Source organism: Abramis brama, assembly GCF_963993115.1.
Source record: "Abramis brama genome assembly, contig: SCAFFOLD_153, whole genome shotgun sequence".
Taxonomy (NCBI): domain Eukaryota; kingdom Metazoa; phylum Chordata; class Actinopteri; order Cypriniformes; family Leuciscidae; genus Abramis; species Abramis brama.
This window is the reverse complement of record NW_028155965.1, coordinates 1-15,880: the sequence shown is the minus strand read 5'-3', so window position 1 is coordinate 15,880 and position 15,880 is coordinate 1. Positions and strand designations below refer to the sequence as shown.

The following is a 15,880-nucleotide window of genomic DNA, read 5'->3' as shown; positions in this document are numbered from 1 at the left end:
TTTCTTGTAAGCTAGGGAAGCAGTTTGATTTGACGGTCACTTACTGAATTGTGACAGATAGAATAGAAGATAGATAGAATAAACTCATTTACATATTCGTTTCTTGTAAGCTAGGGAAGCAGTTTGATTTGACGGTCACTTACTGAATTGTGACAGATAGAATAGAAGATAGATAGAATAAACTCATTTACATATTTGTTTCTTGTAAGCTAGGGAAGCAGTTTGATTTGACGGTCACTTACTGAATTGTGACAGATAGAATAGAAGATAGATAGAATAAACTCATTTACATATTTGTTTCTTGTAAGCTAGGGAAGCAGTTTGATTTGACGGTCACTTACTGAATTGTGACAGATAGAATAGAAGATAGATAGAATAAACTCATTTACATATTTGTTTCTTGTAAGCTAGGGAAGCAGTTTGATTTGACGGTCACTTACTGAATTGTGACAGATAGAATAGAAGATAGATAGAATAAACTCATTTACATATTTGTTTCTTGTAAGCTGTGCCCTTGTTCCGGACAAAGTCTCTTATGTTTTGGCTTGTCCGTGAAGCAAGAATGGGGTGGTCTGCCTTCTTGCAAGCCTCACATTCAGTCAAAGTTGCCAGCTTCCCTTTTGTGATGTGGTTTCCAAAGAATTTCATGACTGATTTGACCTCTGAAGCGGTCCATGGTCTTTTTACATAGGCCCTTTTTTTCTTTGGTCTGTCAAGCTCTATTAGAAATGTATTAGATGGTTAAAGTACAACATAGTTAAATCCAATGTATATAAGAGAGAAATGAATACCAAGGTAATGCAAAGTTGAAACAAAACCAGACATACCTTTAACTTTAGTGGATGAAGTAGCATCTCTGCAGACTTGTTCATCTCGCACATGTTCACCTATACCGTGTAAAAAAATTAAATTAAAACCTTTTTTCATGGCATATTTACCAAATTTCATTGCATATGAAATCATATGACATTGTTTCCCTCTCAAAAATCAGTTGCATGCTGCATAAGAAACATATACTACACTTTTATTCATAGATGATTTTAAAGGCACAGTATGTAACTGTAAGTTGTGCCGCTACAGGTCGCTTATTCAAAAAGATAAAAGGCGTAGCTTGATGCAGTGAATGATTATGGAATCTCATTCAATAGGGACAGAGACAGAGACTTGAGGACAGAGACTTGGGGTTTCCACGGAGGAGAGAGGTGAGGGGGCCGGTGATGACACTGTAGTTCTTGATGAAGAGATAGATGTTATCAAAACCAAGAAATCTCTGGAGTTCCCTTATGGTGGTGGGAATTTAGGATAGTATCCACCTTCCTTTCATCCATGGTGCCTTGTTTGTTTATGACGTACCAGAGGAACTGGATCTCTGACTGATGGAACTGGCACTTCTCTGCTTTCAAGAATAGTTGATCCAAACTCCGGGAATAAATGAGGATGTTGTTGTAGTAGACCAGTACAAATCAGTGGAGGAAATTCCGGAGCACCTCATGCGTGAAGTCTTGGAACACGGAGGTGGCTTTTACCAGCCCATCAAAAGGTATTTCACGAGTTCACACTTACATATAATTAGATAGAGTTAAGGTTTATGTGTATTTGGTGTGCTGTCCAGGGCAGGGGTTTTGAGCACGGAATTTGGCCCGAACCCAGAGTACTCCCCCCTGTTGTGGTAGGAATAGTAAGAAGTCAGGAGATGGGGTGGTGGAGGGATGCTGATAAACTGTCAACAAACAGAGGCAGGTCTGCTGTATATATACCTCTTATCGTTAATGGAGTTGATTTAACTGAATGCCCTCCTCTCGTGTTAATTAGGTTAATTATCTGAACATGCTCCTCCCAAACTTTGTTAATAAAACATCATTCAATGTGGCCTGTAGGTGTTACCACGTAGTTGTTTCAGGGCTGAGTGAACTAAAGGAAGGGGATCTCGGAACTATGAGGCATTTATTCTATCTAACTTATTTGTAAGTGTGAACTCGTGAAATCACAATTCTCCAGTGGCAGTCATCTTTGTTGTAAACTAATTCAACCCAAGCGCTCTTTGGTTATGTGGATGATTACGTAATTGTAGATCATCTGTCCATCATTCGTATTCGTACTCCTCAACGGATCAAGTCCAGACCGAACTTCCCGAACAAAGAAATGTTGTGGGCGGGGTTCGGGCTGGCATCCAGGCTAGTGATATCCAAGGAGCAAACAAGGAACACGGAACCAGGAAATCGATTGGGAGGTAGGTAGCACAGGTAAGTAGCTCATCGGAACGTCACGAAAGTCCTTGTCGCAGTCGAGACCTGACAATGACTGTGTCTGGTGTCAGTTTATACAGAGGTTATATGGTTGATGAGATGATTGGATAAGTGAAAGGTGCAGGAGATTAGAAGTCTGGTAAGGCTGAATGGAGTGAGGGTGGAGCATGGTGATTCCTTGACACTTGACACATTATGCTTGACATAGTGATGCAACTAATCAGGGGTGAAAAATGTTACATGCAAGACCTGAGAGAAGTTTTCTCTGTAGGGTGTCTCGGCTGACCCTGAGAAAGAGGGCGAAAAGCTCATATATGCTGGAGGTACTGGGAGTAGAGCAGCTGCTCCTCCAAGTTACAAAGAGCCAGCTAGGGTGGTTCAGGCATCTGGTTAGGATACCTCCCGGATGGCTTCCAGAGGATTTTTTTCCAGGCATATCTAACTGGAAAGGGACTCTGGGGAAGACCTAGAACATGCTTAAGGGATGATATCTTTCTGCAAGCCTGGGGACAATTTTGGTTCCCACAGTAGGAGCTGGAGAAAGTGGCTGGGGAAAGGAAAGTATGGAAAGCCCTACTTGGCCTGCTGCCACCGTGGACTGGTTCAGGGTAAGTGGAGGAAAATGGTTGGATGAATGGTAACAAGGTAACATTAATAAAATGTTGATTTCTCATCCAAAACAGTTTTAGTTGATGCTTAAAGTTATGTTTGACCAGCAGTAATTGCAACTTTTGTCCAGTGTCTAATCCTGCTCCCGGAGGGTCATTGCTCTGCAGTTAGCTCCAACCCCAATTAAACACACCTGCTTCATATTTTAACCAGGATATATCAAATATTGTCCAGCTATTATCTTTGCCTCCCCTCACATACCCTTGCGTTCTCCCCTTCACACTTTGAAAATCCGTTTCTGACTGCAATAAGATCCATCACACAGACAGAATGCTAAAATGAACTAAAATTAATCATCATACATACACGTTTACACAAATATTAAATAACATTAACCATTACTGATTGAGTTGAGCTCCAGAGGTCTGGCTCCATTGGAGTCTTCATCGCTGTCAATGTCCTGGTCGTCATCTTCGTCTGTAAAATCTTAGAAAACACAATGGAAAAATAAGCTTAACATTGCTCATTTCATGTTAGTTAGTACTCATTACTTAATTGATTAAAAAATTGTATAGTAACTGTACCTTGGATTTCATCAAGAGATTTTCCTTTTAATTCTGTCAGCTTACCCTTTTCAAGGGCTAGAAGCAGTTTTGAAATTTTGGTCACCTGGATGGTTGCCTCAGGTAGTCTGTAATATTCTCTATGCACATTAATATTGTGGCCTAGAAAGTCTGCCAGTTGGTCCAGTTCATTATTTTTTAAATTAAGAATTTGGGAAGTTGTTGCAACTTGTTTCCTCAGTTGTGTCGATCTCAAGTACTCTGGGTGAGTTGCACCACACTCAGCAGCAAACCTCTTGAGACAGTCGTGACCTCTGTAGTAGCTAGAGCACTTTGGAATGGCAAAGAGGAATTCATTTTCTTGCAGTACTCCACATTGTGCCCGCTTCTCAATAAGCATTTCCAGAGCTTTTGTGATGTCTGGGTTGAGCAAAACAGCTACTTTTCGTCCTCTTTTTCCTTTTAGCTCAACTCGTGTAAAATATTTGCACAAGCTCTTCTCATAAGCTGAAAGACCCAGCTCGTCAGATGTGTAAGAGTCATCTCTTTGGAGGAAATTTTTTAAAGGCATCTTGGAGACCTCTCCAACCCGTCGTCTGTTGAACAGGATGATCCTGGTCATTGTTAGCTTGGTGAGACATGCATAGTTGCACTCTGAGGTATTTTGGCTAAGTTCCTGGAAGGCCGATTCTGCACTTCTTTGTAAATAGTCATTAAGCTTTTCAATGTCTTGAGTGAGTGGCATTTTGGTCGGCTTGTTGTATTTCGAATCATTAATGGTGCTTAACGCTGAGTTAGATATGAATTCCGACCACTTTGATTTGTACAGTTTCTGGAATGCTTCTGCACTGCTTGCCAACTCTGCATTTTCAGCAATAAGAGCATGACATTGGATAATTTCGCTAACTTTTAAGAGGGAGTGTCCGATTTTTAAAGCTAAGCTTGGAATTTGGAAAGAATGTGTATTTTCATGAAACCCTGCAGTTTCTCTAACTGCTTGAATGACATTCATGAAATTTGCTGGCTTCATGGCATCATCCAGAGATGCAGATGGGCATTTTTTACGCAGTGTTATCATGAATCTGCCAAGCTCACGGACCTTCTGGCGGATGTATTCATGCTTTGAAGTGTGAAATCCGTGGCGATTATATAGGGACTGAGCAAATTGAAGAAGGCCAGAATCATGTCTCACAACATGGGCAATTTCATCTTCATTCATTTTACTCAATATTTTCATTAACCCTTCCTCTGTTTTACCAGAGAAGCAAGATTTGGCCACTGCAGCAATGGTGAGGACTCTCTGTCTGCCCTCAGTAGCTTTATCTATCTTAGCTGGTTTGGACTTGCATCCTCTCATGTGCCTCCACAGCTCATTTCGCAAAAACATTCCCTTGCAATACAAGCAGTATTCATATGTCTTCTGGGTTGAACCTGTGTTTTTAAATGCTCGTCGTTTTACTTTTAATGTACCTTCTCCCTTTTTAAGGACATTGTTGTTGTGGTTGAAGTTGCCTCTGTTTCTCAATTTTTCAAGCAGTTGTTTTCTTATTTTCGATTTTGCAGGTAAACTCAGAGCCTTTGCTATATCCATGTCTTCTTTGGCATGGACTTTAAAGTGTCTTGAAATTTTGGACTGAGGTTCTCCACACACAAAGCAAAAATTCTGCCATGCTTTGGCAAGTGTTGATGATGTTTGAGTTTCTGAATAGCTGTCAGGAAAGTAAATTTTTTGTGTTGTATCTTGAACTTCTGTGTAGTCCATAGAAATAGGCTCATCTGGTGTCGTTTCATCTGGTGTCGTTTCTACATGTATTTTACATGTAATTGATGCATCAAGTGGACTACTGACTGAGTTTTCACTTTCACTGTCTGTGTCATTATCAGATGCAGAACAGGGGACATATTCCTCTCCAGAGGACCTTTCATCCCCCTCACTTTCATCAGCTGATGCTGATGTATACTGAAGAAACAGTGTAGTAGATTTATAGAATTAAATTTCATATGCATGCATAGAAATTTATTAAATATATTTTAATGTAATTATTTATGGTAATTGCTTACATCATTTCGTAGTTTTTCAAAACATTTTGCATGCCATACTGTGAAGCAACCTGAGAAGTAAAAATCACTTAATCAGTTCAAATGAGATTTTCAAATATGGTAAATGTAATTTGATTATTTCACAATAACAAACTGTTCACCATTCATTGTTGTTGAGAACTGGACTATAATTTAGTGTTATTCAAAATATCTATAAAAAAATCCAGACAATTTAAAAATTACCTATACATTTGACTCCAGACCACTTTAGAGAGGAGAATGGTCCATGGCAAGCAAGACACTTCTCAAAAGAGGACAGTTGTTCAGGTTTTATAGTGTGTTTCTTACAAACTGAAAGAAAGCAGAAAATAAACACTTTCACTTTTGAAATTGATAGATTCAGCTAATGTCCTTAGCTATCCTTGTCAGGATAAATCACACTGAGAGGGTGATTAAACTCAACAAAACTTTATTGAACACTAGGGTGTGTGAACCTTGACTGGTGTCACGATTTGATTAGAATAGGATTATCATGTCAACAATTCGGTTCAATTTAATATCACAGTGCATTGATGGTGTGTTGCATGATTTTGATTACATAAACTGAATTTGCGTTGCATGATTTTGACTACATTTGAAAGAGGGTGGCAAACCAACATGAGGAAAAAAGGTAAAGTGTGGCTCTTACCTGATGTACCTTGAGCAGGCTCATCGGCTTGACTGAATTCTTTAGGGTGCCAATGGGCTGGATCACGCTCTGGAGTGGCCTCATGGGCTGGATCACGCTCTGGAGTGGCCTCATGGGCTGGATCACGCTCTGGAGTGGCCTCATGGGCTCGATGACGCTCTGGAGTGGCCTCATGGGCTGGATCACGCTCTGGAGTGGCCTCATGGGCTCGATCACGCTCTGGAGTGGCCTCATGGGCTCGATCACGCTCTGGAGTGGATTCTGTTGTGTTAATAGAAGTTGTGTTGTGTGATTTTGACTAAATTCAAGAGGGCTGCAAACCAACATCAGGAAAAGAAAATAAGAAAAGCGGTGCTCTTACCTAATGTACATAAAGCGGGCTCATGGGTTGGAGCAGATTCTACAGTATGTTCTTTGGCAGGAACGGGCTCTGGAGCTGATTCATGGGCAGGAGTGGGCTTTGGAGAGGACTGTTTTCAAAATATATTCAAAAGTATATTCTTAATACATAATACCCAGATAGCAGACAGACGTCAATTCAACATTGATTTTTAGTTGTAAAGGTCTGTATCAGTTAGGGGTGTAACGGTACGCGTAATCGTGTTGAACCGTTTGGTACGAGGCTTTCGGTTCGGTGTTACGCATTTTCAAACCGAACGGTTATTTCAAATGTACGCGCGTCGCGAGTAGGAAATTTCTCTGGCATTTCTTTCTTTTTGCTGTATCGAAAACATACCGAACCGTGACACAAGTGTATTGTTTTGAACTGAACCGTGAATTTTGTGAACTGTTACACCCCTAGTATCAGTCATGAACTTTTGTAAACATACCTTGTTTTTTGACGTTGTGTTAACACGCCACGGCAATCCAGTTCCTCCATAATCATATGTGACTTCTTCTTCAAAAAAAATGTCCTTTATTGCAAATAAACATAAATGAGGGAGGCCATCAACTTCAAGTTTTTTCATTTTTGCGTTGGGTTTTGCGTCATCATTGACGCGTCTTCCTAGGGACCCATCATCCATTAAGGCATCAATACTGAAAAGAAGTAAATAATAAAACAATCATATAAATTAATAGGCTACTTCTTACAGTATTTCTGAATCATATGGCTGGTTAAAAATAATCCTCCAATTAATTACAATCTCTTTTTAATAATCTTAATAATAATTCCTAAAACTCCAAGATTATTTATGATAATATAACAGAGAGGAAGATCAACTAAGCAAAGAACTTGTTGCATATATAGGTAAACAGGTATTACAAAAAAGCAGTAACATTTCACTGAAAATGTGCCCAAATAAAATCTTAAATTTATGGTCAACTATTTCACAGATGAAAATACATGGCTTAAAGGAAATTAGAAAAAAAAAGTGTTCTGGTTTTAAAATAAAACTACCCCTTCAGTAGCTAATGCTAAATAGGGGAATAATAAGTAATCAATTCTTCCTTACCCCTCATTTACACTGCAAATGTCTGCGGCGCATTACGGCTGCAACACGGCTACCGGAGCTGATCGCGCCCATTCTAGTCAATGCTTGTGTTTACACCGGGCGCGACGCGGTGCGTTTCAGAAGCTTCCCAGAAGCGGCTCTCCGCACCGCTTCGCTAAAAATAGGCGCCTAGTCTATTTTTGACGGACGCGCGTCCAAGTCGCACTGGTAATACAAAATAAAAGTAAAAAAAAAAAACTCAATTTCAAAATAAAGACGTATATTGGCAATATATCCTAGGAGGTAAAAAAAAGTAAATTTTCAGGGTATTTTTTTATTTATTAAGCACATAAATATGTAAATGTATTTTTAGTATACTTATAGCACACACACACACAAACAAATTTCCAATACATTAAATTATATTTTTTTTCCTCTATGGTGGACATTTAAGTGTATTAACTATGCCGGCAACAGCACAACAAAATAGGACATATCAAAAAACATAACAATAAACACAATTACACCGGACAAAACATAAACATTTAGCCATGGTATCTAGAAACCCCAAAATCAAGAAAAAACACGTCGGGGTCAGGCAAATAACGTGGTCTCACGCATCCAGTCGCTCCGCTTCTGATATGCTCCCGGTGTGAGTTGGCACCGCGTGAAGGACGGAATAAAACCTTGTCGCAGCCGTAATGCGCCGCAGACGTGTGCAGTGTAAATGAGGGGTTAGAAGTAATGCTTTAAACATACTTTAAGAATAAGACTTTGCATGGTCACTAGTACTCACCAGAAATCTATATTGTGGTGCCTGAAGTTGTATGCATACGGATTGTTAACCTGTTTTTCCACAAGTTTTCCTTTATACTCCAAAATAAAGTCTCCTTTCGCTATGCTTTGGGTAGCAAATACTCCATGTCCTGACAAAAAAAAAAATAGGCATCATTAAAAGTCATTAAGTATGTATATAATTGAGTCATTCCGTGCCATAATTTTTTTTTTTTGTGGAAAAAATCTAGACTCAAATGTTTCATTTTGATCATTTTTCTTCTGATGAAAGAAGTACATGTATGATGAAGAAAGGTAAAATATTAAATGGAGCCAAATTACTGGTGAGTAAAAATGACTTTATAAGATGGCAGTAGGCATGTGCCGGTATCAAATTTTCATGCTGCGATTAATTGATTGTAGGGCTGTAATCTCTCAGTCGTCTAGTCGATTAATTGGTCGATACGTTCTTGCTCGACCAAAATTCTGATTGGTCGATGTGTTTGCCGTGTTAATTTCATCAGGTGGAAAGCAGGAATTGCTAATGGGGGTGTTTTCAGAGCACTCCTGTTTCGCAGGTAACAGTCTGTCTTCAGAACAACCCCCTTGTTTTCGAGACGAGAAGCGCCGCGCCATGTCTTTACAATTTGAACACATTATTCTCAGTGTACACACACTGGCGGCGTCTGACTGTCCGCGGCGCCCAGCAACAGCTCAGGACCGCGTTCAAAATCTTGCCGCACCACAGAGCGCTATTTACATAGTTTTATATTTAATTGACATTATATTTGTCTCAAATCGTCGTTAATGTATATACTGCCTTCACCATGTGCTGCAATATACATTTAGTTTTACATTCATTCACAGAAATCAGCTGATAGAATGAAAATTGCAGATGTTATCGGAATTATAGGTGAGATTCTCAATTCATTCAGTTTTCTTTGGTTGATTACAGCCCTAATTGATTGAGCTTTTATCACAGTATACAGTATTATCACAATATATTATTTGCACAAGAGAAACGGATAGATTGGGTGGGGATGTAAAAAAACCCGGTAACTAAACAGAATTTTATTCATTTTAGTGACAACATAATGTACCATGTAATAATAATAATAATAATTCATTACATTTAGGGATGGGGCCGATCCGATCCAGTATCGGTATCGGGACCCGATACCAGCGTAATTCACGTATCGGATTTTCCCGATCCAACCTGCGGAGATTTCCGATATCCATGAGTCATGTCTGCGCTCGCTTTAACGTCTGCTGAAATGACTCCAAAAGTGATTCCCGCTGGATAGTCTGCTAGCTGGCTGCAAACTGCGGAATGGATTTCCTGAACGGAGGCGCGGCTCAATGAGACACAGAGTTATGAGACACGCTCCCGCTCAGGAAATCCATTCCGCAGTTTGCGGCTAGCCAACAACGTCTGCTGTGTGGATAAACTTCACACTGGAAACACCGCAGAGCAAGACAGCAAAATGCAATGATGCAATAAGTCCTTTGAAGCTCCCTCGCGTCGTACAACACAACGAACTCAATAAAACATTTAAAAAAGCACAACGTTACTGTGCGTTCACACCAAACGCGAATAGCGCGTCAAATTCACGTCTACCGCGTCTAGTTGGACGCTTGAATATTTTGAATCCATTCGCGTGTCCAGAGAAAAATTGACGTGCGTAAAAAGCAAAAGTTTGAAGCGAAGTCGACGCGCGTCTGAGGCAAAATCCGCTTGTTTGTTTGCACGATGCTGATGTTGATCGAGCATTTACTGCATCGGAGCGAGGATCACCCTTCAGATAGTGTGTGTGTGTAATATGTTTACACTTGCACTTTTCTTTCAAGACGCAAGTATTTGACATTTTGGGAATGTAATAAATATTGACATGACAATCAATTTGAAACCTCAGTTGCATATTTGTTTTCAGAATGGGATTTTTCCTGTTAACAGGATTTCCTGTTTTTCTGACTTCCTTTTCTGACCTTATAACTTACCTCAAGTTGCCTTTTGGGACATACATGCATACATAGGCTACATACATAACATATTATTACTTGCCTGTTGAGAGAAGTTTATTTCAGCCTCATATAAAATAAACAAAAATGAAATTAATAATAATATTAAAGCAAACACAGCTCTGGTATCGGAATAGTATCGGTATCGGCCGATATCCAAATTCAGGTATCGGGATCGGATCGGAAGTGAAAAAATGTGGATCGGTGCATCCCTAATTACATTTATATAGCGCTTTTCTCGGCACTCAAAGCGCTTTACATAGCTGGGGGAATCTCCTCAACCACCACCAATGTGCAGCATCCACTTGGATGATGCGACGGCAGCCATATTGCCCCAGAACGCCCACCACACACCAGCTTACTGGTGGAGAGGAGACAGAGTGATGACAATGTACAATGTTTACATGGTACAATGACTGGTAGGCTACTGTTTGTATTATTGCTCAACACAATTTTCACGATTTCAATTCAATACTTGGGATTTGATTTCAGTCTTGACTCATTTGAATAAATATTATGTAGGCTACAGTTACAGTAGATAGCCCATGTTATTTTTTCTCATGAAAAAAAAAAAAAAAATCAAACATGTAAGTAACCATACAGAGAGCCCTATCAGCTGGTATTATTAAAGGTTAAAAATAACACATTAAATCAAACATAATGTGGTTTTCATTATAATAACAATTATGTAAGGACACAAGTAAAAATATAATGAATATGTAATAAAGGGCACCTATTCAGCAAAATACTCCTCTATAGCTATTTCTTCTAGTCGACTAACGTGCTGGTCATTAACCCTCTGGAGTCTGAGCGGTTTTCTGGGCCCTTGAGATGTTCTGACATGCTCTTACATTTGTGCTTTTTTCAGTTGCTTATAAACATATTAATGGCAAAGGTGTAAATTCACTCTATAAAGCACAAACAGGGCTACCATAATATGTGAGCCACGTGTATGTACATGTTTTAATTTTTGAGAGAATAATGTTTATGCGTGGATATTGAAAAAACTAAAAACTAAAATTTCTGAAATAAGGCCACAAAACACATAGTAAATATGTGTCAATAAGACTTTTGACCAATGGATGTCGTCGCCTATAGTTTTTTCTTCAAAATTATGTGAAAATAGTCTTGCTTTATCGTTCAAATAAAACCATACATTGATTTAAATTGATGTAAAACAGGTTTTGCTTGGAAAGCCAATATGCGAGGGGGCGTGAACGAGGAGTGGTTTTCACCTGAATTACCACCCACTCTGCATAATGATGAGCCATTCACACAGGTGTGAAACTGGCTGAGCCACAATGCTTGGACAAAAGATATTTAGAAGAAGACTTATATTGACCATTTAAGATTTTGCTTACATCTATCTTGTACATATGTTGTGCTATTTTATTAAAAAGGTTACAATTACAACAATAATTACAATTTCAACAATATTTCAAGTGTACTCTTTCTTTGTAAAAAAAAGGAAAGATTATAGGCCTACATTTTATCTATGTATTCATTACTTTGAATATAGCCAACATTGGAACAGCTAACATCTTAGTTGATGACTTTATTTTTGACAAAAATATTAGGCTATTTTATATATAGATTTTTACTCATCTCAGTATAGCAATACAGTTTGCTAAAACATCATCATTCGTTGAAGATAGGCTTATTTACTTTAAATCCAGGAAAGTTGTTAGTGAAAAAATTATTAAAATTAAGATACAATTGATACAAAACGAAATTCGTTTTAAAGAAAGGATTTGTACTTTCTGTTTTGAGGTCTCTGTGAAAGTTTGAAAGTCTTTTAGTGTTTTTTTTTTAGAGCTCGCGTCCATAATGGAGAAAAAACAGAGCGCATGCCGTTCATTCGTCAATAAACAGAAACCCGAGAAGGAAAAACTTACTAGTATTCCTCAGCTCGTATTCCTCGTATTCCTCATTATTCCTCACAGCGCTGCAAGACGGTGTAAGCAAGTAATGTTCTGAATAAACTTGTGTTTTGGTTTTCTCGAGCTGATGGGGGCGTTCACAGGATTGCGCGGATTACCTCAGCCATTTGCGTTTGAATAGCGTGCGCTCTCCGTGGGCGGAGTCACATTACATTTGAATTAGCTCTAATTAGGTCTACTGGAATCGCTCTCTTTTAATACAGATCTCACAAGATGAGAATATTTGTTTTTTATATAAATTACTTCATTTAAAAGAAGAGATTTCAAGCTTCATAAAGACATATATCACTTGTATGTGTGAGAAGTATTCACTGAGTTATGGTTCATTTTCGGACGCGTTTCAGAATGGACTACACGGACAGAGAGAAGGCAGAACTCGCTTCGTGTTTATTTTTCTTTATTTGTCGAAAAGCACAACACTATGTTTTTATTGTGAGTATACATAAAAATAATACACATTTAACAGAATCGATTGATGTATGGAACTCCTATGGAAAATCAAAGTCAACAGAGTATTCATGAGTTTCTTTTACACTGATAAAAAAAAAAGCGAGCTGGTATCGCCGGCGATACCGTCGACCTCAGGGGGTTAAATGGCTTTGCTGAGGTAAATGTGTTTTTTCCCTCAAATTTCCCATGTGAGGATTGCTTACATTAGACTAGAGTGCGCACTGCGCTGCATGCTCACAGTGCTTATAAACATGTGGCGATTGTTTACATCAGAGTGTGCACGTGTTTCGCGCAGATACGCAGTGTTTGTTTAAGCGGTTAATGGAAAATAAGCTAATGCGCGTTCTAAAAATCTAAATTCGGATCTATTATTTTTCACGGTATTTTAAAGTGCCCGCGATAACAATATTGTGAATATTCATTACTGCGATTTATCGCATTACCAAATACCGGCACATGTCTAGATGGCAGCATAGTTTTACACAGAGATTGTTAGGTCTATTTGTGAAACCTGTTCAAAAGTCAATTGAAGAGTTCAATCCAGTTGTTTCAACTGGTTTTGAAGAGTTTTAGAACGTTTGAGCAGTGTGTATGATTGTCAACAATCAGGCACTATCTAAAATAGGGATGGGCATTTTTCAAAAATATTGCTTTCGAATAATCAGGCTCATAAAAATAGAATATACGAATATTTGTTTATTTAAATGAAGTTTAACAAAAAATACTATTTTTTTTATATATATTTTAATATATATAAAGTATTTTTATATTATTTTATAAAGTATTCGTATATTATATTTATAAAGTATATTCTGGTCCATTCTCATTCGTGTTTCTTCTGCCGGAATCTCTTCATCATCTGGGTCTGATTCCGGTTCATACATGTACGGCTTAATGCCATACAGAACAGCGGGTCTCTCACTCTCAGCCATTCTGCTTCTACTGACTGTTTATTGCCATAGGTATGCAAATTATTATTTTTTAAGTTACGCCCTCATCCAAAAGCAGGGCGGGGATATGCAGCTCATTCCCATTTAAGGTGGTACACACCAAAACAGCTCTTTTTAAAACAGGCCTCAGTGTTTCCCACAGACTATAAATCAATTTGTGGCGGGTGGTAATAATCTCCGTTGATAATCTGTTACACAGAACTTTATTATATTAAATATTAATCAAAAATGATTCACACCTTCACAAAATCCAAATATTCAGTGTAAGAGTAAAAATTACATAACATTATTTATAGTAAGTTTATTTGATTCACAGCTTATTTACAGTTTTGACCTCGACAACCCAACTGCATTTACCGCAAACAGTCTAAACTAAAAGATTGTTTTGGTTGAATCGGTTTAAAGGAGTCATTAGTTCGCGAATCGGACGTGTCATTAGCGGACTTGTACGCGTTGAGTGATTATCCGGCAGTTTAGGACATCGCACAAGATTTGTCAACACAGAAAACATTTCATCATTGGATAGGTTTTTGTTTAGTTTATTGAAAGTGTTTTTTATGTCAGCTGAATGGGCAGAACGCTTTTCAGAGAAGAAGGCAAGGTAAAAAAGTTTTTTTTTGCACAATTCACACCCAGCGGTAATTCAGGAAAAAAATATCCGAATGCTCCACGTGAAACTTCGTTCTTCCGATCTTTTACCATTGTGTCAATTCTCAATTGATTTAGATTAATAAGCGCGAGGGAGTGAGAGAGAGCAAGACAGTTTGAAGACGCGCGCGCGACCGGGCCTCTCTCTCTGCTCGTTCTTTCAGTAATATGCGATTTTCCTCAGACATACGTTTTTCTCCCACACAAAAACAGAATTTTATTCCAAATATGTAAAATTCCGCAAAATTCCGCGTTGACACTAGATTCCGCGTTAATTTGCCAATTCCGCGATTCCGTGATCGCGGAAATTATAGGGCCCTAGTTTAGGATGTTTGCATGGAAGGATTGTACAGGGAGAATACAGATATAAAATCTGCTGACTCGTTAAGTGATTCTTTCCCTCATTAAAATCAGATAATTTCCAATTAATTCTAAATACTAGGGAATACCAATATGGTGGCACAGTGGCTTCCCTATTTATGGTGTCATGAGCAATCCAGTCATTTATATAGATCAGTGGCGTGAACGCAGTTTGATTTTGGGAATGCTGCTAGTTATTATCAGGACTAAACAGGATCTAGAATGCAAACAACATGTCTGGATTTTAATTAGAGAAATGTTAATTGATAAACATACATTAGAATAAATAAAATTACTTACCTTTCACATCATTTATAAAAACAGCTTGGATACAATTCTTGTCTCTACTCTCCTGTATATAAAACAAGGCCTCTTCAATGGGGGTACGTCCGCCCTTTGATCTTGTACAGATCCTTGTCACTAAATGAACAAAACATTGAAGATTAACATCTAAGGCTACATGACATTCAACAAAAACTTTTAAATGAATAAAAAAATATATATATATGTAGCTATAGAATTACACCACATGTCCTTGTAAACCATGATTGTGTTTACACAAACACATTTGATAGAGAGGAACTGTCGGCTATAGAACTACATACACAAGTCCTGCTAAACCATGTGTCCTTGTAAACCATGATTGTGTTTACACAAACACATTTGATAGAGATGAACTGTCGGCTATAGAACTACATACACAAGTCCTGCTAAACCATGTGTCCTTGTAAACCATGATTGTGTTTACACAAACACATTTGATAGAGATGAACTGTCGGCTATAGAACTACATACACAAGTCCTGCTAAACCACGTGTCCTTGTAAACCATGATTGTGTTTACACAAACACATTTGATAGAGATGAACTGTCGGCTATAGAACTACATACACAAGTCCTGCTAAACCATGTGTCCTTGTAAACCATGATTGTGTTTACACAAACACATTTGATAGCTTCCATTTCATGTAGTAACACAAACACATTTGATAGAGATGAACTGTCGGTTATAGAACTACATACACAAGTCCTGCTAAACCATGTGTCCTTGTAAACCATGATTGTGTTTACACAAACACATTTGATAGAGATGAACTGTCGGCTATAGAACTACATACACAAGTCCTGCTAAACCATGTGTCCTTGTAAACCATGATTGTG

The 15,880-nt window shown here is 38.4% G+C and overlaps 1 protein-coding gene across 3 annotated transcripts; it reads right to left on the bottom strand.

Annotated features, from left to right (window-relative positions):
- Nucleotides 1-314: 314 nt before the first annotated feature.
- Nucleotides 315-15,297, bottom strand: LOC311077224 (uncharacterized protein). Of its 3 annotated transcripts, XM_084139045.1 has the most exons (11): nucleotides 15,021-15,297; nucleotides 8,376-8,505; nucleotides 6,977-7,184; nucleotides 6,508-6,616; nucleotides 6,147-6,407; nucleotides 5,702-5,809; nucleotides 5,480-5,529; nucleotides 3,440-5,378; nucleotides 3,252-3,341; nucleotides 828-887; nucleotides 315-719 (listed from the first exon to the last, which is right to left on the bottom strand). In XM_084139045.1, the coding sequence occupies exons 3-11, from the start codon at nucleotides 7,169-7,171 to the stop codon at nucleotides 481-483; spliced, it is 3,051 nt and encodes a 1,016-aa protein (XP_083995171.1). In that variant the 5' UTR covers nucleotides 7,172-7,184; nucleotides 8,376-8,505; nucleotides 15,021-15,297; the 3' UTR covers nucleotides 315-480. The 3 variants fall into 3 exon arrangements, with proteins under 3 accessions (XP_083995171.1, XP_083995173.1, XP_083995172.1); XM_084139047.1 differs by lacking the exon at nucleotides 15,021-15,297 and having other exon boundaries at nucleotides 6,147-6,395; nucleotides 8,376-13,568; XM_084139046.1 differs by lacking the exon at nucleotides 15,021-15,297 and having other exon boundaries at nucleotides 3,258-3,341; nucleotides 8,376-13,566.
- Nucleotides 15,298-15,880: the final 583 nt, after the last annotated feature.

Excerpts from the sequence above, each read along its gene's own strand:
- LOC311077224 (XM_084139045.1), bottom strand. The coding sequence starts at position 7,171 with ATGGATGATGGGTCCCTAGGAAGACGCGTCAATGATGACGCAAAACCC. Across the intron at positions 5,810-6,146 it reads GCCTGCTCAAGGTACATCAG|TTTGTAAGAAACACACTATA; the intron begins GTAAGAGCCACA and ends GCTTTCTTTCAG. Across the intron at positions 888-3,251 it reads GCTCAACTCAATCAGTAATG|GTGAACATGTGCGAGATGAA; the intron begins GTTAATGTTATT and ends TACACGGTATAG.